General features: G+C 44.3%; 1 protein-coding gene and 1 non-coding gene across 8 annotated transcripts in view; both read right to left on the minus strand.

Moving 5' to 3' along the window:
* Positions 1 to 7,643: 7,643 nt before the first annotated feature.
* Positions 7,644 to 7,782, minus strand: LOC129518615 (U4 spliceosomal RNA). The gene has a single exon (XR_008666217.1). It is a non-coding gene; the product is annotated as a U4 spliceosomal RNA (small nuclear RNA).
* Positions 7,783 to 8,422: 640 nt separating this feature from the next.
* Positions 8,423 to 24,223, minus strand: part of ACACA (acetyl-CoA carboxylase alpha) — a 289,228-nt gene continuing 273,427 nt past the window's right edge. For all 7 annotated transcript variants that reach the window (XM_055322849.1, XM_055322873.1, XM_055322865.1 and 4 more), the window contains 4 exons: positions 20,472 to 20,626; positions 19,650 to 19,820; positions 11,898 to 12,034; positions 8,423 to 10,808 (listed from right to left, as the gene is read on the minus strand). In XM_055322849.1, coding sequence (XP_055178824.1) covers positions 10,685 to 10,808; positions 11,898 to 12,034; positions 19,650 to 19,820; positions 20,472 to 20,626 — 587 coding nt within the window. In that variant the 3' untranslated portion in view covers positions 8,423 to 10,684. The remainder of the gene's footprint in view (positions 10,809 to 11,897; positions 12,035 to 19,649; positions 19,821 to 20,471; positions 20,627 to 24,223) is intronic.

Genomic DNA, 24,223 nt, shown 5'->3' on the forward strand with positions numbered 1-24,223 from the left:
AGGCACACAGTGAGAGAGAGAGAGAGAGAGAGAGGCAGAGACACAGGCAGAGGGAGAAGCAGGCTCCATGCACCGGGAGCCCGACGTGGGATTCGATCCTGGGTCTCCAGGATCGCGCCCTGGGCCAAAGGCAGGCGCTAAACCGCTGCGCCACCCAGGGATCCCCTGGCTTTTCCTTTCTGATGGACCCTCTTGCATCTCTCCTACACCTGTGTGTAAGTTCACAGCCAATTAGCGATGTGTGGATAGAGTGGACCCTCTCTGGTCTTTCCTTCATGAAAAGCTTATAAGGCCTCCTATTGCTGTCTTATTTCTAATGTCTGTTAAATTTTTGTCTGGGCTGCTGGATTGTTGTTTCCCACTGAGATTAATGCTGTTACTGAAAATACCACTGGACACTGGATATGGAATATTTTCACCCAGACTTTAGCTTCATCCATGATCCTATATTAGAATCTTTCTAGAAGAGATCTTAGGAATTTTCACATTCAGTCTTTCCTTATGCACTCTAGGGAAACCAAGACTCCAGAAGCCCCTTGAGCTGCTCAAGGCCCCACTGTAAGCACAGCCAGACTTAGAGCTCAGCCTCTCTGTCTTAGTCCATTTAGGCTGCTATAACAAAATACCACAAACTGGTTAGCTTATAAACAAAATACATCTATTCTATTTTTATTTTAAATATTTGAGAGAGCAAGAGCAAGCAGGGGCAGGAGCAGAGGAAGTGGGACAAGCAGACTCTGCTGATGTGGAGCCCAACTCTGGGCTCAATCCCACGAACCTGAAATCATGACAAAATCAAGAGTTGGTCGCTCAACTGACTGAGCCACACAGGCACTCCAACAGAGATTTGTTTCTAACAGTTCTGGAGGCTGGAAGCCCAAGATTAGGGTTGGATGAAGGCTCTTTTCTAGATCATAGGCTTCTTGTTATATCCTCACACGGCAGAAGGCAAAATGGATCTCTCTGGATCCTCTTTTATATTCATGAGGACTCTGTTCTCATGACTTAAACACCTTCCAAAGGCCCCAGCTACTAATACCATCACCTGTGGTGGGTTAGGATTTCAACATAAATTTGGGGGAGGATATAAACATTCATACCATAGCATTCTGTTTCTAGCTCCCCGAATTCACATCCGTATTACATTTAAAATACAGTCTTTCCATCCCAACAGCCCCAAAAGCTTTGACTCATTCCAGCATCAATTTAAAAGTCTAAAAATCAGTCTCATCTAAATAGCATCTAAGTCAGATATATGTGAGACTCAAGATATTCATTCTGAGGTAAATTCCGGTCCAGCTATGAACCTGTGAAATCAAACAATTTATGTACTTCCAAAATACAGGGTGGGAAGGCACAGGATAGACATTTCTATTCCAAAAGAAATAGGGGATGATGGGCCCCAAGCTAGTCCAAAACCCAACAAGGCAAACATTAAATCTTATGGCTGAGAATCATCTTTAACTTGGCGCTCTGCCACCTTCTAGATACATTTAATGGGGGTCTTGTCTTTCAGTCACACTGGACCCCCTGGGGTATGCCAGCCCCCATGGCTTTGCTGGACGCAGTCCACATAGCAGCTCTCCTGGGCTGGAATAAAATGTCAGCAGCACTACCATGGAGTGTTTGGGGGGCCCACCCCCATGGCTCTGCTGGGCAAGGATCTGGCATCCACAGCTTTAGGTGGGTCTTCATATCTGGCCTATTAAAACCCAGGCAATGTGGTCTCTCCCCCACACCTGCCTCTTGAAACTGAAGAAGCTCTCATGATCTCTGAATTGCCTTTGGGGTGCTTTTTTTTTTTTAAAAGTAGGCTCTATGCTCAGCGTAGGGCTTGAACTCATGACCCCTCGATCAAGAGTCACATGCTCTACCAACTGAGCCAGGCAGGTGCCCTAACCTTCTCCCTTGTCTTAAAGAAAAGAGCATATTAGAAGCTGATTAGTTTGAGATGCTGGGATGGCTCAGTTGTTGAACCAGGATGGCTCAGAGGTTGAGCGTCTGCCTTTGGCTCAGCATGTAATCCCGGGTCTGGGGATTGAGTCCCACATAGGGCTCCCCACGAGAAGCCTGCTTCTCCCTCTGCCTATGTCTCTGCCTCTCTGTGTTTCTCATGAATAAATAAGTCTTTAAAATAAATAAGTAAAATCTTAAAAAAAAAAAAGCAGTTGAATAGTTCTATGATCATCTTGTAAAGTCTAACAAGTCCAACAACCTTCCTTCTTTCATTCTAATGTCCTTCCCCTGAAGTCCACATACCATGCTAATCTCCATATTAGAGGGTCACTTGGCTGTACCCTTGTGTTTTCTTCAAAATATGCTTCCACATTTTTTTTGCAATATGGATAGATGGAGAATTTTTCAAACTTTACATTTCTACTTCCCTTTTAACAATTCTGTCCTTAAGTCTTCTGTCTTCTCCCATTTTACTATAAAATTCAAAAGTAGATAAGCTGCACCTTCAATACTTTGCTTAGAAACAGCTTCGAGGGGCAACCTGGGTGGCTCAGCGGTTTAGCACCACCTTCGGCCCAGAGCATGATCCTGGAGACCCAGGATCTAGTCCCATGTTGGGTTCCCTGCATGGAGCCTGCTTCTCCCTCTGCCTGTGTCTCTGCCTCTCTCTCTCTCCTCTCTGTATATTCTCATGAATAAATAAATAAAATCTTAAAAATAAAAACAAAACAGCTTCGACCAAATATCCAGTTCTATTGCTCACAAGTTCTACCTCTCACAAAGCACTGGAACATGAATACAATTCAGCCAAGTTCTTTTCTACTTTTTAACAAGGATCACCTTTTCTTTGAGTTTCCGATAACACGTTCCTCATTTCTGTTGGAAACCACATCAGAATGACCCTTTAGCATCCATATTTCTATCAACATTCAGTTTGCCATCACTTACGGGTTTTCTAAGAAGATGGAGGCTTCCTCTACAGCTCTCTTCCTCTTCTGAGCCCTCACCCAAATCACATTTCAAGATCTGTTCATGGCAATGTAGGCTTTTTCTTGCACAGATCTCCAAACTCTTCCAAAGTCACTTCGACATTTTTAGGTTTTTTACAGCTCCTCACTCCTGGTATTATTATTTTAAAAATTCAGCTTTATTGAGGCATAATTGACATCCAAAATTGTAAGATATTTAAAGTGTATATTGTGGTGATTTGCTACATAGGTACATTGTGAAAGGGTTCCCTTCATTTAGTTGATTAACACATCCATCACCTCACTATTTTGTGTGTGCCAAGTTCTACCATCTTAACACATCTTAATTATACAATGTAGCATTATCACCTGTATTCACCATGTTGTACACTAGATCCTCAGATCTTATTCATCTTATAGCTGAACTTTTCCCTACTGCTCCCTACACCCCACTCCCCACCCCAAGCCCCTGGCAGTCATTTTTTTTTCTCTATTTGTATGAGTTTGAGGTTTTGTTTTAATTCCACATACAAGTGATACCATATGGTATTTGTCTGTTTGGCTTATCTCACATAGTATAATGTCCTTAAAGTCCATCATATTGTCACAAATGGCAGGGTTCCCTTCTTTCTCAGGGCCGAATAATATTCCACTGTGTGTGTGTGTGTGTGTGTGTTTATGTGTGTGTCTCACATCTTCATTATCCATTCATCTGCTAATAGACACTTAGCTTGTTTTCCATATGGTGGCTATTGTCAATAATTCTGTGAGAAATGTGGGAGCACAGATATCTCATCAACATTCTGTTTTCATTTCCCTTTGACATATACCTAGAAGTGAGACTCTGAATCACATGGTAGTTCTATTTAAAAATTTTTCAGGAACCTGCATAGTCTTTTCCATAGAGGCTGTACCAATTTACATTTACACCAACAATATCAAAGTGTCCCTTTTTTCATGTTCTCTCCAACACTTATCTCTTATCTTTGATATTAGCCATTCTGACTGGTATGAGGTGATATCTTGTGGTTTTGATTTGCATTTCCCTGATGATGAATGAGGAATACCTTTTCATGTACTTGTTGGCCATTTGTTGGTCATCTTTGGAAAAATATCTATTCAGTTCCTGTCTTTTTAAAATCAGATTATTTTGCTAGTGAGCTGCTATGGGTTCTTTACATATTTAGGATATTAACCCTTTATCAGATAAATGATTTGCAAATTTTCTCCCATAGGTTGCCTTTTCATTTATTCTGTTGATGGTTTTCTTTGCTGTGCAGAAGTTTTTAAATTTGATGTAGTCCCACTTATTTTTGCTTTTGTTGCCTTTGCTTTTGGTGTAAAATTAAAAAAAAAATCATTGTCTAAGACTGATGTTAAGGGGTTTAGCCCCTATGTTTTCTTCTGGGAGTTTATGGCTTCAGGTTTTGCACTCATTTCTAAACTATTTTGAATTGATTTTTTTTTTCTTGTATGGTATAAGAAAAGGGTCTGGTTTCATTCTTTTTTTTGCATGCGTGGCTGTCCAGTTTCCCCAACACCAATTATTGGAGAGGGCTATCGTTTTCCCCGTGTATATTCTGGGCTTCTTTGTTGTAAACTAATTGACCTTATATGCATGGGGTTATTTCTGAACTCTATTCTGTTCTATTGATCTATGTCTGTTTTTATGCCAGTACCAAAATGTTTTGATGACTATAGTTTTGTAATCAAGAGGTGTGATGCCTCTAGCTTTGTTCTTCTTTTTCAATATTACACTGGCTATCTGGGGTCTTTTGTGGTACCATTCAAATTTTAGAATTATTTGTTCTAGTTCTTTGTAGAATGCCATTTTGGTAAAATATTTTGATAGGAATTGCACTGAATCTGTAGATTGCTTTGGGTAATAATTCTTCCAGTCCATAATCATGGAATATCTTTCCATTTGTATCTTCTTCAATTTCTTTCATCAATGAGTTTTCAGTGTATAGATCTTTCATCTCCTTGGCAAAATTTATTCCTAGATAATTCTTTTGAATCACTCACAAATGGGATTTTCTTAATTTCTCTAGAAGTTTGTTAGTAGTATGTAGAAATGCAACTGATTTTTGTATATTGATTTTGTATCCTACTTTACTGAACTTATTATTCTAACAATTTTTTTGAGTCTTTAGGGTTTTCTATATCTGTCTCATATCATCTTGCAAATAAAGTTTTACTTCTTCTTTTCCAATTTAGATGCATTTTCTTTTTTGCCTCATTGCTCTGGCTAGGACTTCCAGTACTAAGTTGAATAGAAGTGGCAAGAAAGGGCACCTTATCTTTTTTCTGATCTTAGAAGAAAAGCTTTTAGGTTTACACTATTGAGTCTGGTGTTAGCGGTGGGCTTGTCATAGAAATCCTTTATGTTGAGGCACATTCCCTGTATATCCAGCTGCTTCCACATTTTTAGGTTTGTTATAGCAGCACCATCATGGTCCATTTTTTTTTTTTTTTTGTCTTAGTCCATTTGGACTGCCACAACAAGATGGAAGTCTGAGATTAGAATGCCAGCATGGTCAGGTGAGGGCTCTCTCCTGGGGTCTATGACTTCATGTTGTATTCTCACATGATGGAAAAGGGAAGGGATCTGTCTGGATCCTCTTATAAGACACTAATCCTACTCATGAAGGCTTCATCCTTATGACTTCAGCACCACCCAAAGGTCCCATCTTCTAATATATCACTGTTGGAGGCTAGGATTTCAACACATCAATTTTGGGGGACATTCAGACCATAGTAGTCCTCAGTGACACTTTTGCATTGTGTCCATGTAACTCAGTGTCTGGAGACAATCCCTAGATTTCTGCTCCATTAAGGGGGATAGTTCTCTGAATGCTTTTAAGAGGAAGATACTCTAGAGTGAGGACAGGTCCCATATCTTGTGAGCATGAGGAAGGGGCAGAGCATGGAGAACCCTAACATATATTGATAATTTGCTACTAATGTCCATCGCTTTGTGTTAACTAACTTACGGTAATTAAAAACAAACACTCAAGTTGTTATTTATCCATATGCCACAGATTGAGGAGGCAGGAACTTTTCCAAAGAACAGGGATGAGGGACCAGATATTTGAACCCAGCTGGGCTTATTTCAAAGTCTGCTCTTTTCGGTGACTATGAAAATACCCACCCGTGTTAGCATGGACAAGAATGCTTGCTTAGCTTTTTCCTAGGTCAGGGCCTGGATGTCTTAATCCTTTCTGTCTCCTCTCACCCCCAATCCTTCCTGCTCACTCCAGACCAGTCATAGATCAGAATGTTTGGGGTTAGGCCCATTATTCAGCCATCTCTGAGTTCCAGTTTACTTCCTCTCATTATGGTACCCAATGGGCCAAGCCCACTGGGTGGTTTCAGATCCTCAGAGCTGAGACACCACTATCATCTCCCACCCCATCCTGTCACCCTGCAACCTCAGAGAATCTTATTTTTGAAGACTTTGCCCACTCAAACATTGCATTTATGAAGATATCCTGTTCCCATTATTTATTATCATGAACTGCCCACTGGAACTTCTGGCCAGCCATATTATCTGGGTTGGCAAAACTGTCATCAGAAAGACAATGGCATGGTGACCCTTAGCTGCCTGCCTGAGACACACGTGGGATTTCTGGAGTACTGAAAATAGCTGACAGTGGCTTATTCTTTCTATGCCTCCTGGAATGGCCTGGGCTCACTATCCTAGGTACCCTCCAGCTCACTGACATACACATGGAGCTGGGCTTGAAGCTAGACTTCACGGCACCCAACATGGTGGTCTTTTCACTCAGGTTGCTTTCTAAACTTTTGTACCCAGTCTTCCCATATCCCCAAACCACCAAGAGTTTCCCACTCTCTTCAGAACAGATCTTCTTTGTTGGCCTAGTACTTACAGGGATCCATGATGTCATAACCTGCCTGCATTTTTCAGATTATCATCGTCCATCCTCCCCCAAAGCACTGCTGTGTTTCTCTGTGATGTTCCTAGTGTCCCTTGAGAACTTTGCAAGTGTTGGTGCCCGGACTTGAGACACCTTGCCTTCCTTTCCCATCTGGAAACCACTCTCTGCCAGAAGACTTTGGCCCTTAATTGTCTGTACCACTCATGCAGCCCTTACCACTTTCTGCCTCACTGTATGGGCTCAGCTTTTGGCCTTCCAGTGCCCAGCCAAGGAGCCAGCACTGAGTTCATCTCCCAGCTCAGTTCCTCTCTAGGCTTTCACCATGCCTGGCATGCTGAAGGAGCACAGGAAGGGTCCTCCCTGTGATGGTAATTAAGCACTTGTATTTATCACTGCATCCTTGGTTTTCAGTTGGGGAAATGTAGGTAGGCCTGGGAATCCCTGCTGTTCTAGCTTTTCTTATTATCCCAATAATACCAGTGGAGGTTTTAAATTTTCTTTTATTACAAAGGCCAATGAAAGAAATATCACTCCCCAACAGGAGAAAGGACTGTATGTCTCAGAAAGTTCCTGGGGGTGGGGGGGTGGGGCAGGAGAAGAATATTTTTCCCATCCCAGGACCACCAACAGGTGTGGGCTGAGGGCAGGGGCACTTAAAATTTGCATCTTGGGATCTGCTTCTCCTCTGCCTGCTTAGAGAGGAGGGAAAGCCTAAGGCCTCTCTGCCACCAGGACTCCCTGCCCATGGAGTGTGGTAGCTGGCAGCAAAGAATAATTTTTCCCCTGGATCTGCCAACTTATCACTCTAAGAACATCTACCTTTGGGTGATTCAAATGGACATATATTTACAATATATCATACGTACATATAAAATATATTTAAAATAAAACATTTTAATTAGCAATAATTGTGCCTCGGATAAACCTCACTGGATATGATACTGCCACTGCGCAAAGCTAAAATAAAACATTTTAGAAAAAAACACTCTTTGCTAAACATCCCAGAAAGACAGAACCAACATACCAAGTTTAAATATCGTCAAAGGCTAGTGCTTCCCTTCCCTGCTGTCTTGTGGCTTCTACCTTTCTTTGCAAATGTGTTTGTTCTTGCTTCAACCACAGGGATTTACAGAGAGAAACTGAGGCAGAGGGTTGCAGGCACACAAGCATGAGCTTCCTGCCCTTAATGCCTTTTTGTGCCCAAAATTAGCATTCAAAAATCTATTAAGCAGCTATATTATTGAGAATACACAACCTTTCCATAAAACTGGCCTGAGGTAAGCTCTGAAAATGGTTCACTATTCACTCGACCCAGATAATCCCACAAACTCATGCAAACTAAGAGGTTCAAATCTTCACTTCCTATTAAGAACACCCCTGAAATTGCCCAGACCATCAAGGTTATGTGTATCTGAAAAGCCTCCAAGTCTCTCAAAGATGTCACTTTGCAGAAGCAATGCATGCATGCTGTTCTGTTACTATAATGTTCAGCTTTCAGCAGCGGGACAGGGACTCACCCTACCATTGCTGAAAGCGCCCCTGCTCAAAGTGGAACACAAATGTGGTGGCCAGGCATGGGTTGAAATGACAAACAGTAACTCTTCTACAAATGTGGAGGTTTATTTCAACAAAATGTGAAACGAATACATTTGACTGATGCTCCTTGCTCATCAGGGTATGTGTCCATCGAATTCTCAATGAGACAAGTGAAGGCTGCTTTGTGAACGAAGTGAATATGGCAATCTCAGCTCAAGCAAGTCTTGGTCAATACATCATTTATACTCCTCCTAGCTCAGTAACCTTGCATATGTAATGGGCTGGGGGAATATTAGATTGCTCAATTTCTATGGCTCTTCCTGGCTTCTCTGTATGAAAACCCCGTCTGGGGGCAGACCTACAGTGAGGTGCTCTGGGGATGGGGGTAGGGGGGCAGGGTGGGAGGTAGGCATGACGGACTTCCAGAGAGGAACCGTATTCACTTAATGTTATCATATTCACTTAATGTGTCATAGTTTGGTGAAGAGGGAGAAGTAAAACAAGTGTGACCCATCCTGCTTCTGAAGAAATGCCAGGGCGAGCACAGGTGTTTGTGCCACCTACAGGTATGTGGAATTTTGCTAATTACAGAAAAGAATAATCTGGTCCAAGACTAATCCAATATTTACTTAAGCTGATACCAGCAGTAGTGGATGCTTCTCTCTGGACTGAACATTGTTCCCCACCTTTTCCTGCCCTCAGCTCCAAGCTCCAGCGGGCAGGCAGTGGAATCTCCAGCCACACAGTGCCCATTTGCGTGAGCCAGTCCCAAAGAAGGGTGTGGAGCTTGTTCTTGTGCGTGTACTATAGTGTTAAGGCTCAAAACTGTGGCTTGTACACAAAAGTATTCATACCACTCCACTAAAACGTCTTAATGATTGATTTCTTCCTTGGTCATCAGAGACAAATGCAATTAGCTGCACTGTGAAAACCGGATGCTACACCAGCCCTGATCACCTGCCACTCCTGCTTGAGGAACACCAATGGGGGGAGTCCAGAAACTCTTTCCTTGAATAAACAGGTTGTTGAAAAGAAACTCTCTCCACCACTGGTGAGGAGGCCCCAGCCGCTGGCCGAGGAGGGACCAGTGAGCCTGGAAGACAACAGCACCACGATGGAGTTGTAGATAATCTTAAGGTCATGTGGATTCTGTGTTCCCCGGAAGCCTGCTCACATCGGGGAAGACCAGTTTCCGTGCTGAGAGGTCACACCAGGGTTCCTTTCAGCAGCTGTGGGGAGACCAGCTGTATCTGCTGCTTGTGGACATTCCAGGAAGAGACAAGACCTGGAGGGAGGAGGGATGTCCACTGCTAGGAGAGTTGCTCTGGAAATAGAGCTGAGTGACTCTGGAGGCACTAGTAACCTTTTAGAACTATCAAAGCTCCAGGCTTAATAGTAACTAATAACTTTCCAAGTTCTAAAAAAGAGAGACTATCTGGCCCACTTTCCCTGTGGCATGAGTTATTACTTCCCATCAGTGACACAAAGGGCCAGGCTCCCCACCCCCACCCCCGCTCCTCTTCTGCCCTAGCTTGGGCTACTGCACTGCCTATGTGGCTACCAGCAAGTGCAAGAGCTGGTTGAGCAGTGATATACAAGGTAGTGATAGTTCAACCATCTTTCCATTTGTTCTAAGAGAATCAAGCCCACAGTCAAGGCCCCTAAATCAACAACCGTGACTTGGTCTATCTTCTTTCTTTGCTTCTTAAGTCACAGTTTTGCCCTCATCTTTGAGTTCTCATGGAGCTTGCAGATTTCATACTCCATGAAGAAACAAGTACCTTGGTGTGATTAAACCAGGAACTAGTCCTCTCCCGTACCTAGTACGTACCGGGCTGAACATGGAGGTAAAAAAGACAATGGACTTGAGGCTTTCTCCTTGCCCCAGCCCTCCTCTGCTGCTTCTGGCTGCAGGCTCATGGAGCAGGGGCTAAGGGAGGGCTTCTGACTGCCCGACAACACTTCACATTTCCCTGGGCTGGGACCAAGGAGCTGTCAGGACAGGAGCAGCAGCCCTGCTTTTATGTAGTGAGACCTCATGGTACAGGCTTGTACCCTTCATTGCCTTCGTGAGTCCTTGCAGGAAAGGAGGGCTGTAGTCACAGACAAAATAATAAATACTGAACAGGATGGGTGTGACTGGTAGGGGCTTTGTGACCCTATATCCCATTATGTCATGCATAACTGAAAACGTTCGAGGGGGAAGCAAAATGCCATTTGGATTCCAGTGCTGGGTCTTCTGTGCCTTCTCATTAGAGTGGTTTCAGCTGTAAGAGGCAGCTCTAGCCCTTTTCTCCAGAGGCAGGGATGGGCAGGAAGCTCTTTCTACGTTGAAGGGGAGTCCATCGTGGAGAGGATCCGTACGACTTCTGCTCGCTGAGTGGGTGAGATATGCTGAGTCATATGGACGATGGAGTCCATGGCAACCTCGGGATTGGCCTGTACCAAGCTGGAGAGGAAGATTGGGGATGGTGAAGAAGAGAGAAGCAGAAGTGTCTAGATGGGGAGCGAGGAGGTTAAGAACTACCTGATAACATGCTAATAGAATCCACTGCAGATATATCAAGCACCACCTCACCTAATTTGTTTTCCTATATGAAAAAAGTCCCCAGTAGCAAGGCAGGTACAAAAAGGACCTGGCACGTTTTTGCTACGTCAGAAAGCAAAGAATTACTTAAAAAACCCTAAAAAAACAAAAACCTGAACAAACCAAAAAACCCCCACAAACCAATAGGGACACGTCACAGAGTGGAACCAGCACAAAGGTGCTTCCACTGGCTAAATCTGGGACATTTTGGGCATTAAAGTTAAGTGTAATAATGAATTGCAAATTATTTTAAAAAATATAAATTCATTATTGGCGTAGGCTAATGAACATGTAAATGAATGGGGGAGAGAGAAGACTGCTCACGGAGACTGGAGTGAGGACTGTGGAGGACAGAGAGTTGGGAAGTTCTCCTTTTTGCAACCTTGCCATAAAAACTGGATCAGACACGGGTCAGCCAGGAATGCCTGAAAATCCTGATGAGGAACAGGACATCTCCATGGCCTTAAAGTGTCTCCCCACAGATTGCCTATTAGGTGCAATGGGGAAAATCAGTAATCATACAGTGGAGAAATCGAGTAACATCTTGGCCAGGTGATTCTAACATCAGTAGGAGCAGAGGACAGGTCTCCAGATGTGGTGCCCTGTGAAGGCTACTTCATGCATGTAATATTCCAGTGGAGAATGTAGCTGCCATGGAATCAGCTTTTCTCACAGTCTGAAGATCTGCATTTGTAGCTAATAGTTGGGCACAATGAACTAAGCCTTCATCTAGTGGAGATTACTAAGTGCCCTAGAGCCCAGCAGCTGAGAAAGAATTGTGTTTCAGGGCTCTATTTTTACTGGAGGGTTCTTTACAGCAGTCTCCAACAGAAAAAACCCACAAAGACTGTAAGGCATCATCTCACGATTTGTTCTTAAATCTTAGCTCCTTCCAAAGAAGTTCTTAAATCTTAGCTCCTTCCCACGCAAGTTCCCCAATGCGGGTCTCACCTGCGGATCTGCTTGAGGACATAGTCTCTGCTGATATATTTGATGTTTTCCTCGATTACTGAGCGAACACCATCTTCCTCCGTCAGCTGTTTCTCCAGCCACTCCACCAGATCCTTGTTATTGTCCCAAACATAGGCCTGCAAACAACAACTCCTGGTCAAACACCAGGGCTAGGCTGGACACTCTGACTGTTCACTTTCTGGAAAATTCACTCCAACAGCTTGCTCAGTAAAAAAGAGTTGTTCAAGTTTTTCCACTATTGTTGGCATTGTAAAGAGGAAAGAGGCCTCAGGACAGGAGCTGTCCTCATTCTCTCTTTTCTTCTTTTGGTACAAGATGCATCTTTGAAGCATTCGCTTGGGCCCCTGGAGGCATCAGGGCTCACACCTGACTCAAGTCCTCTCATTCTAGGTTTTTACCTATTCCACAAAGGCTGAGAGAATGTAATCACCTGATGGACCTGAGAGAGTTAAAAGCCCAAATTGTTTAATCAAGTTCTGATTGTGGGGAGCCTGCCTGGTTCAGTCAGTAGAGTGTGTGACTCTTAATCTTGCAGTTTTGAGTTCGAGCCCCATGTGGGTGTAGAGTTTACTTAAAAAATAAAAATTAACATGTATTTAAAAAAAATAAAAATGAAGGGGCGCCTGGGTGGCTCAGTCATTTGAGCATCCGACTCTTGATTTTGGTTCAGGTCATGATCTCAGGGTTGTGAGATCGAGCCCTGTGTCCAGTTCCATGCTCAGTACAGAGCCTGCTTGAGATTCTCTCTCCCTCTTCCTCTTCCCAACTTGTGCATATGCTCTCTCACTCTCTAAATACGTAAATAAAATCTTTAAAAAAGGGGGGGGGGAAATCCCTGGGTGGCTCAGCAGTTTAGCGCCTGCCTCTGGCCCAGGGCGTGATCTTGGAGTCCCGGGATCAAGTCCCACATCAGGCTCCCTGCATGGATCCTGCTTCTCCCTCTGCCTGTGTCTCTGCCTCTCTGTGTGTCTCTCATGAAAAATAAATAAAATCTCTTTTAAAAAATAAAAATAAATAAAAAAATGAAATGTGTTTTTTCTGAGGAAGTGAGACACAATTTTAAAAATGTAAGTCTCTAGCCCCCGCCAGGCTGGCAGATGAGTTACCTGGTTGTGGAAGTCTCTTTCAATGAGGCCTGGGGAGACTGACATGTGGGAAGTCTTGCTGCTAGGGGAGAGCCACTAGGTCAGAAATCGACCCCCCATTTTACCTTCTGAGAATATTCTAAAGGTGCAAGGCGTCTGTAACCCTAAAGTCTCGACAAACCACCTTGTGCCTTTTTTTCCGAGATCATTTAGCCGAGTATTTCCTAGGTAGTTGACTACATAATAATTCAGGAGTGTGTTAGAACCTAATAGCCTTCTCCTTGCTCTCTTCTCCTCTCATTTTCTTTACAAATCATTTAGGAATCGTTTTGTTAATGGTTTCCGGAAAACCAAGTACCACCATTAGGGCTCATTCATATTTATGTCATTTTGTTTGGGTAATTAAACACAAAGCTCGTCATTTAAAGGTGCGCTATCCTTCTCTGTTATCACTAACGAAGTCAAAGTCAGAATGACAATGAGTTTGGCGCTGTAATTTAATAGGTGGGTGCATTAGGGACTCTCAGAAGCTTTGAGGCTTGAGCTGTGGCTCAGGAATCCTGCATACCAGCAAGGCGTCAGTGCCACAACTTTAACTTCAGGACCCACAAGGCACAGAGGGAAGGTCTTTTTCACACCCTTCAAGGGCAGCACTCAGTCAGAAACTAAGCACTGTGTGGTTTTCTAACTTTCTATTTCATGCCTTCATAAAGAATGGTTTTTCACAGACTCTTGCTTCATCTCTAACTTAGCTGGTGAGTTAGCTATGACTGGTTATTTATTACATCACGTGACTGACTTCTACATTTCTAAAAGTTCTTAAGGAGTCCTTCACAGTTAAAGGATTAAGGAGCCCAGGATTAAGGGTCAGCAGTGTGCCCTTTCTAGTTCTTTCTCTGGCCCCCAACATGCCTGCTCTGTTTGGAATAATGGACACAAAGATCAGCTCTCCTGGCCAGGGTGGGATGGCCAAGCTGGCGTAGGCCCAAGCAAGACTTCCCACCTCTCGGTGCCTCGTCAATCTCTACTGACAAAGAGGAGGGATGGTGATGTTGCCCCTACAATGCAGTGGTCTTCACTCCAGCATCCCAGCACCAGTGTACCCCGCATATGGACTGGATATACTGGGATTCTTACCCACTGCCACCTGAACTCAGACATTTCCATCTCTATCATTGGCAATTTAGACTTCTCTAAGGCTTGAGAACTTATGCACATGCCCCTACTTATGCAGATTTTGGGGGCTGGAAAAAATAAAACAGTGAATGCTTCTTGGGTTTCAGAATGGAAAAAAAAAAAACACAACTAGATTTATCCAAGAATCCCAAAGCCTTTAGTTTAGGAGAATATTTAATACTCTTATTAATCATTTTTAATCCGTTTGCTTTTAATTAAGAAACAGCATGATGCTTTCCTATCAACATATGCCAGGGAGCAGATTAATTGTGGCTTAAGATAACTCTCCTTGATTGGTGTAATGTATTAGCTAACGAGATGCCTGCTTCTAACGATGCTCAGACAGTATGCTGGAAAGCCAGCTACCCTCTAGAGGAAACTCTTCTGTCTTCCCCTCCCACAGCCACAGAATATGCTAGGTGTTTAAATTAAACATTAAAAAAGTTCCTAGATAGGATTAAAGCAACACATTCCAAGTTTTGGAGTTGTTGCTCTAAAGTCTCCTCTTTGAAAACATGGGCCCCATGTGTGGAAGATTTGCTGTTCGCTCAAAATATGACAACTGGATGACAACCACCAAACCTTAGTAAAGTTTTCATCACGGCAGAGTATACAAAGGCAAAGGGGTTGCAAATCCCAGTCAATAGCATCTGTAGCAAGAATAAACAAATGTAAGCACCCACAGTGCCACAGGTTTTTCCTAATGGGCCTGGGAGGGTTTGATGTACTGTTGTGGCCTAACTGCCTTTAACTGGGAAGAGCAAGGCTCCCTTGTATGGAGGGAGGGAGGCTATGGTTCCTTGTTTGCCCTCCTAGAACAGAGACGGAGGACTCATTATTCCAGGCATCCAGAAAGATGGGCCAACCCTATACCTAGAAAGAAAGCCATTATCATTTCCTCCCTTAAAATTATGAAAATGTGGCTAATTATTCCTAGTGTTCCAAGTGTGGATTTTAGAAGCAACTGTGAAATGCCGGGCTGCTCATTTCTTGACAGGCCTGGGCTCATAAGTCACCTGCCTCACACTCATGCCAATCAGAACATTTTAATACCAATAAAGTATTAATAAATAAACATCACAACACTGGCCTTAAAATAAATGTTCAGCAGATACTTTATCTTTCTCTGCATCAGTGGATAAGTATCTCAGGCACTATGCAGTCTCACTAATTGTATGTACTAATTAGTCTATCGCACAAAATCTAAATGACCTGTTTAGAAAGTTTCCTTTCTAAGTATTGGATAGCTGTTAAGTCCTCCTTATTCACTGTACAGGAGGACCAGAGAGTGACCAGGGCACAGTCTGATTGATGTGCGTCCTGATTTCCATGCCCTATAGATAGCTTACCTTGTGAGCTATCTGGAGACACCTCTAGCAATGTGATTTTTTCTGAAGCTTAGGAGTAAAACAGCAAACAGCCATGTGGGCTGGGGTGGCCTGTGGACCCCATCTCCTCACAGCTACTCCAGTCTCAGCCCCAGGCTGACCCAGGGCCAAAAAATATTTTCCAGGGATCCCTGGGTGGCGCAGCAGTTTGGCGCCTTCCTTTGGCCCAGGGCGCGATCCTGGAGACCTGGGATCGAATCCCACGTCGAGCTCCCGGTGCATGGAGCCTGCTTCTTCCTCTGCCTATGTCTCTGCCCCTCTCTCTCTCTCTCTCTCTCTGTGACTATCATAAATAAATAAAACTAAAAAAAAATATTTTCCAGGTTCTGCCTTCCCTGGCCCCAAATCAGAAGTTTGGTGCATGAGACTTGTCCAGGGGGAGTTTGAGGCCAGGCTCTGGGGACAGGGGAACTTGACCCTACGAGTGGTACTTTGTCCTCTGTCATCCTCACAAGGGCCTCCACTGATCAACCATCACGTTTAGAAATCCAGAGTAAGAGTGACTGGGTAGTGAATGATCAGGATAATAAGAATGCGTTACGGCACCCTAGATTGTGGATAAGTTAGAGCAGGCCAAATGAAGACAGTACTGAGAAGCTACTGTGCTCATGGCTTCTGCTACGATCATGAAGTTACACATCTGTAGCTCTTAGTTTATGTTATTGTTTTACCCTCTGACACGGGTTGTGCTGAGAGAAAAGGAGCAAAATGGGCCTCTTTTGTGTGTCTACGGAGTGCCAAGCACTGTGCTCCATACCTTATTTCTCATGTCATTTGAAACTCACTGAACCCTGTAAAAGAAACATCATCTCTGTTTTACACAGGAAGGGGCAGAGGCTTAAATAAATATCATGTCCAACTTGGCAAGGTTGAGATGCCAAAAATTTATGAGATTCCAAAGACCACATTCTGCTCACGGGTTCTAATCTCAGTTTCTACTACTGGAGCTTGGGGGGTTGGGGGAGGTGGGGGGAGGAGAGGATCAGTCTTTGAAAAACCACATACCTCAGACTATGGATCTAAGAATCGAGAGAGAGAATCTACCCGCACAACAGCTGCACATCATATTCCTATGACCCAATTTAAACCTAAGTTCTGGGATCCCTGGGTGGCGCAGCGGTTTAGCGCCTACCTTTGGCCTGGGGCGTGATCCTGGAGACCCCGGATCGAATCCCACGTCGGGCTCCCGGTGCATGGAGCCTGCTTCTCCCTCTGCCTGTGTCTCTGCCTCTCTCTCTCTCTCTCTCTCTCTCTCTCTCTGTGTGTGTGTGTGACTATCATAAATAAATAAAAATTAAAAAAAAATAAAATAAACCTAAGTTCTTGGTATTGTTTTCAGGGAGCTGCAGTAATGCTTTTCTTCTCTTGCAGTGAAGCCCTGAACCATAAACCTTACTATTTCCTATAATAGGACTGTCCCAGTGGGTTCCAACAGAGTCCTGTGACTCCTGGGAACAGATTCCTCTCTGGGAAACAAAAGAATTGCCCTGCTAAGTTACATAACATCACAGTGTCTTCAAATTTTCTGCCCCCAAATCTCTTTCTTCAGGATTATGATTAAAAAAACAAATTCGCTGGGACAAAAGAACACACAGCATGGCTGATGCCTATCACTAAAGCCCCTTCCCTGCCAGTAGCCACCATGAGGATCAGAGGGTCTCCTCCTGGTGCAAAGCCAAGGTCTGGACTTGGTCAGTATCTACACTTGAGACACAGTGCACATTATCTATCACTGAAGAACCAAAAATGGGGGGCAGCTGACATTTTTAAGGTTTTAAAAGCCATTCCCATACATGGAGCTGATTCTATGTCAGCCCTTTAGAGGCAGCACAGACGGCTTTTGCACAGTGCAACACTTTCCTCTCAAGGGCGCTACAGATTTTATCACCCACCCCACACTAAACTAGGTCCTGCTGAGCCTACCGAATATGGAAGGAGGCTTCAAAACCACATCATAGCATCACTGCCCTTCCTTTGTCTCCTCAGCTGTCCTCCTGGACTAAAGAGCTCAAGAAAATGTGGTCTTTTGTAAACAGGAGGGAGGGACTAGCCTTAGTTATTAGGTACAGTTGGGCTCAGTGCCTCAGGCAGTCTCCCGACCTCCTGGGGCTGCGGTTGTCTCCTGCACTTGATTTACAGCTGGACTCTGTATACCTACAGCCCACTGTTCTCTCCATCTCTACGAGATGGCCAGGACCTGCTCTCTAAATGCACCGTCCCCTGGATATAGGATGCTAAGGGACAACTGAAGGGCCCTCCCCCCACCACCTCACTTCATGCTTGGAAGGAAGCGATTCCTTCTCACCCCTGTGCTTACGGAGGCCGTGCACGTCCATTACTGACTAATGTGGTAGGCAGGGGGTGCAGGCCTCTCCTGGCCACCCCCACACACACACACACACACATACACACACACACACACACACACTCCATTTACCTAGCCAGCAACTCTTAACTGGAGAACAACCTCTTATTTTACACTTGCGTGACTTTCAATGCCAACTTCCACTAGAAGCTGCCAGTAGCCACTGACAAAATTGTCTCACTCAATTATGATGCCACAGACTGACCTTAACCTGAACCAGATGTCGCATAAGGCTGCGCTCGCCCACTGCACATCTGAAATATTTATCTAAAGAAGCTTTTCAGTCGTAAAGAAATGGGTAGGCTTAACACATAAAGGTGAATCTTAGAAGCACCCAGATTCACTGGCTTTAACAATGATGGTGAATCCTCGGAGTTCCTTCTGAGAACAGTCAGCAGAGACGTCAAGCAACACTTTGCAGGAAGAGGCTGAAGGGCCTGCGCTCCCTCAAGAGTATGCTAACTCAGTAGACACCAAATATTCTGATCAAAATAGCTATCAGGAAAAGACACTTTCAGCATATACTACCAATATTCTGATAAAAATGTATATATGATATATATGATTTACTTTTAACCCATGTAAGAACCACCAATAAGGGTCAATTCTTTTTCTTAGTAAAAGTAATTAGAGAAATAAAAGTTCCAACTCTTTCTTCTCTCCCTCTCATGGACTGTCTTGTGCAGCCCACAATTTCAGGACCAAGTGCTGGTGTCTGGTCAACTTGGGCTCAGACCTATCCCCTCCCGGCCCTGGAGGCACTAGTCCAAGCCCTGTGTCCTCTCCATGAGATCAGCCCAAGAAGATGTGGGATTCATAGTTCCCGCAGGCAGGGTACACATTTCTTTTCAGCTCAGATTTGAAATCAGAAGACCTTTAGTTGAAGCCTTAGCATCTCTTGCTTACATAACCATCACCCCTGATTAGGCTTCTTGCTCCTGACCCCTGCAGTTCCACTCCCCCACCCAGTCTTCTGAGCGATTTTCCAACAACACAAATCAGAACATGTCATTCTGCTGCTTTAAATACCTCAATGGCTTCCCACAGACATCAGTCCAAACCCTCAACACATCTGCTATGGCCTGACATGATCCCAATCTCTGAGCCATCCTGAAATATCTCCAGTGCTTTGGATGAATGATACTGTTGCTATCAGGCCTTGAAACATGCCATTCCTTCTTCCTGGAACATTCCTCCTATCTTCTGGCCACCTTCACCCCCATCCCAATCTTTTCTTCTGGTTCATTCCTACTTTGTTTTCAGGTCTGCTGAGATACCATTGCTAGAAGTCCTTGACTCTCTTCCTCCTTCCCACAGAGTGGCTCAGGTGTCCTTCTCTGTGCTCCATGATGTCCTGGGTTTGCTATGTTTAGTATCAGCCATACTGCTGTACGTGACCTCACAGCCAATCTATCTCCCCCTTGAGATGGTGGGCTCTGTGTGGATAGGAATAGCATCTGCCTCTTTCACTTTTGGGGCTTAATGCAGTATCTGGTATACAATAAGTCTTCAAAAAGGTCTACTGAATGATAGAACGAGCAGCAAAAAAATGTCCTACGACCTCTTCTAACAAGCCATTGAGACGTGTTCCTGTGTGGGAAGGGGACAAGGCATAGGCCTGTATGCTTCCCTTCCACTTCTGCCTTTAGAGACCTGGGGATTCTTAGGTGGGGGTGAGGGGCAGAGTATGAAGGCTCTTCTGGGGGCATCCACCTACCTTCACAGTTCCTTCCACTTCTACAAACCAGCGCCGTAGCATGGCCTGGATCTGGCCATCGGTCAGCTCTGGGTTGGCATTGTGGATTTTCTTTTTGACCAGGTCCTCCAACAGGAGACGCCTCAGCCGCCAATAGAAAAAGGTACGGGATGTTTTCCAATCCAGGATGTCCTACATATAGACAAGAATAGGCTCAGTCATCTCAGCCCAATCCCTGCTCAGAGCCCAGTGCAGAGAGAACTCCACAGGCACAAAAATGTACTCTCTCACAAGCCCCTCAGACACTGGCCGTGACTCTAGCACTTGCCACTGTCTCCCCATTTTGGAGCTGTGGCCCCCTGTCCAGAGCACCGGGCATAGCAATGGGCCTTGTGAATGTTAAGTCCATGTGTGGCTGCAGTGTTCTGTGGAGGAGTCTGTGTGGAATTGCCTTGGAACAGAATGGCTCTAACAACTTGCACGCAAACTCTATGTGAACTGGCTGCTGATGGAACTTGACACTGGAGTAATCCACAGCCTGAGGACCCCCTAGGCAGCTGTCCCCAGGGGAGGTGCACCAGACTCAGTTTCCCACCAGTAAAATGGAGAAAGCCTTCTGAGGGGTCCATGATAATATAAACCATAAATTGCTTTGGTGATAATGGATACACAAAAAAGGGATAAGTCTCTCCAAGAAAATTGAAAACAGTTTGATTTGCACATGCTGTTTTAATCCAACCTTAACAGCTTCCTGCTCATGAGCCTCTGTGCATGAGACATACACTTGCTTGCTCGCTTGCAGGTCTCTGACAAGTCAGGAGAAGTGGCAACCACTGTACTTACGTTAATAACACCCTTCTCCTGCATCCGGCCTGGTGTGTCGTGCAAGTCAGCAAACTGCACGGCTACCTGATGGTAAATGGGAATTAGGAATTCCTCCCGCTCCTTCAACTTGTTCTCCAGCTCCTTCCGCTCAGCTGCGCTGAGCTCTGGGGTGCCTGCAATTAAATAAATAAACCTGCCCGTCACACTCTGTGGTGACCAGGAATCTCTCTGCACAGAAGCAGCTACAATTATGAAAGCTCAAAAACACTACCCTCCGTGTCCTGGCTTTCCATTGTCTTCACCACCTCTTTGCTGAGTAACAAAACCCTGGAAGATGCCAGACTGGTCCTTATCTGGCCACAGGGAGCCCACATGTCCTCCTTTCCCCATGGAGGTCACAGCGGTAATAGCGGCTATGGGAGTCCCTCTGCCCAAGTCTTTCTCTGAGTGGGAACAAACCACCACCTGGGGGCCTGTGTCTCTCATCGCCTCCCTGACAGCCAGGCCCCTCCCTGAGGAACACCATGCCTGTGCCTGGCTGACCAACATTAGAGCAGCTGAACTATTCTGCGTGTGGGACATGGTAGGGGAGCGGACCCTAAGCCTCCAGGCCTGCACCAGCAGCCCCTTCTTCTCCCATGTCCACATAAATCACATGCCCAAGGACTCCTAGGGCTGCAAGCTGTTATACTCCACGGTGTCTAATCTCAGGTTTGAAAACTCTTAACCTGGGGTCACTGGGTGGCGCAGCGGTTTGGCACCTGCCTTTGGCCCAGGGCGCGATCCTGGAGACCCGGGATCGAGTCCCACGTCGGGCTCCCGGTGCACGGAGCCTGCTTCTCCCTCTCCCTGTGTCTCTGCCTCTCTCTCTCTATCATAAATAAATAAAAATTAAAAAAAAAAAACTCTTAACCTGAAATTAGTAGAATACACTCTAATTAGAGCCAGATCTGTGTGTCTCATGCCACCTCAGCAGATTGGGTTAGCCAACTTCCTAGTCTACACGTGGGCTGCTACTGCCAGAGCCAACCCCTGACCAGGGTGACAAAGTGAAAGAAGAGGGGAAAAGAGAAAGGCAATACACAAATCCCATTTGGATCACTGACCCTATAAGCACACAGCACCCTCACCCAACAGATTCCTGTAAGGAATCTGGAATTCCTTCTAACAGGGAAGACCCCCCCCCCCCCCACACACACACTCCCACCTTTCAATCAGTGCTGTCCCAGTAGAAGTGCTGCTATGTTGTGCTTTTCTTCCTAATTACTCTCAGAGTGGGACTTGTAATCAATACTGAAAATTTAGCTGCCTGCCTAGTAAAGAGGAGTGAGTCTAGCTGAAGGAGCAATAGGTGACAGCCCCTGGTGTTGGGGACAACCTGAAGTGCTTTGTCACCAAAGCTGACAAATAAATACATGACCACGGGTGATGGGTTGCAGAAGAGAAAGGTCTATTTCAAGCATGTCTGTCTGGGAACAGGCCTTGCTTTTTATGCCACTTATGAATCATATGCCATAAACAGCCTTGGGCTGCAGAGTGGGCTGTAAGTATTATAGATAAACACATGTTAATAGAACAGGGATGTAGCCATAGTACCCAGTTTCATTTTTATGAGGTTTTTTAGATGTCCACCCCCACCTCTTTTTTTTAAAGCCTATCACTACTTGAAAACTGTGAGGAAGAGAGCTGACAGCTTTCTCTTCTTGGGCTCTCACACAGAGGGCAATCACCGACCTATCACACTGGGGCCCAACACCTCAGCAGCCTTCTTTCCACACTAGACAGAGAGTAGGACTATGGGATGAGATGAAGGCCCATCCATTCTGGGGTGGATCTGCCCAAAGAATTGATGGGAGGAGAGCCAACCAGTTTCTTGTGAGATGAGACTGTCTCAATTGTAACTCCTGGACAAGAAAGCAAACATTTTTCCTTTTCTAGTAAAGAGGAACCAAGACTCCTTAGAGAAACAGTTGGCTCCAGGGCTGGGGCAAGGAATAACAAGATGAGCCTGGAACACAGTGTCACAAAAAGCAAGAAAGCACTCAAGTGACTGAGACATATTAAAAGGCCACAGGAGCCAGTTTGAGCATACTCCCACTGGCCACATCTGGGACAGTCTGAGCATCAAACTGATCAAAAATAGGATGGTGATATTAATTACCAGAATATTTATGGAATGAAATAACCTGTGGTCCACTCTAATATAAATAATTAAATGGGGGAAGGGGGTAGGGAAAATTCTCTCTTCCAGTAGAATAATTAATAGACATAGAAGGAACAGTGGGATTAGAAAATCATTTTACCACCGTCACAGCAATTGATTCTGTCAAGAATTATCAATGGGTACTAAACTAGTAGGTGAGAGTTTGAGGAGGAACAGAATATTTATATTGTCTCAAAGTATCTCCTCACAATTATCAGCAAACAAAACCTTAAATAAGTAATCAAAATTACTGTCACCAAGAATAGGGCAAACTGACATGTGCCTGTTGATATGATGTCCTGATCATAAATAACACTTTAGCAATATCCTTGCCAAAAATGTGTTATCTGAATTTAACCATGGGGAAATATAAACCAAAAAAAAAAAAAAAAAAAAAAGAAATATAAACCAAACCCAGATTGAGGAACATGCTACAAAAAGGGGCCCGTGGCACCTGGCTGGCTCAATTGGTGGACCATGTGACTCTTGAGTTTGAGCCCCATGCTGGGTGTGGAGAGTACTTAAAAATCTTAGCCCCCTCCCCCACCAAAAAAGTGGCCTGTATTCTTCAAAAGAAAACCTCAAGATGGGGATCCCTGGGTGGTGCAGTGGTTTAGCCCCTGCCTTTGGCTCAGGGCGCGATCCTGGAGACCCGGGATCGAATCCCATGTCGGGCTCCCGGTGCATGGAGCCTGCTTCTCCCTCTGCCTGTGTCTCTGCCTCTCTCTCTCTCTGTGTGTGTGTGGCTGTCATAAATAAATAAAAAATTAAAAAAAAAAAAGAAAAAAAAGAAAACCTCAAGATGATGATAGACTAAATAACTGAAAATAGACTGCAGTCTGTGGTCTAGGGTTAAGTTTCAGATCTGAACAACAACAAAAAAGTCTATAAAGAACATTATTGGGACAATTGGTAAACTCTTGATATGAATCATGAATCAGATAGTATTGTGTCAATGTTATAGTTCCTGATATAGATAAATGTCTTGGATTATATAAGAGAAAGTGTTTGTTCTTAGAAACACACACTAAATATTATGGATAAAGGAGCATAATGTCTATAAATTACTGTCGGATGGTTCACAAAATATATGTGTGTGTGTGTTTAGAAAGTGGGTGAGCATGTGCATGTACATGAGCATATAGAAATGATAAAGCAAATGAGACAAGATGTTAGCAATGGGTAAATCTGAGAAAAAGGCGTCAGATGTCCTTTGTACTATTCTAGAAACTGTTCTGTGAAATCAAATCAAATAGAAAGTCAAAAAATAAGCCAAGCTAAAAAAATGTTTTTCCTGGCTCCCTGAAGCCTAAAATCAGAAGTCAAAGTTAATATTTATGGGGTGCAGGGAACTATTCTAAGTGCTTTCTATGAACTCAATTCTTACAACCTTGAAGTTGGTATTCTTACTATCCTCATCTTACAGATAAGCAAACTGAGGCACTGAGAATTTATGTAATTCATCAAGGTCATAAAACAAGGGAGAGGCAGAGCCAAATTTCAGGTACAGCAGCATGGCCTTCTAAGATTGGGGTACTCTATTATCTTGGTTCTTCTTGCTTACTTG

Source organism: Nyctereutes procyonoides, unplaced genomic scaffold, assembly GCF_905146905.1.
Source record: "Nyctereutes procyonoides isolate TBG_1078 unplaced genomic scaffold, NYPRO_anot_genome, whole genome shotgun sequence".
NCBI lineage: Eukaryota > Metazoa > Chordata > Mammalia > Carnivora > Canidae > Nyctereutes > Nyctereutes procyonoides.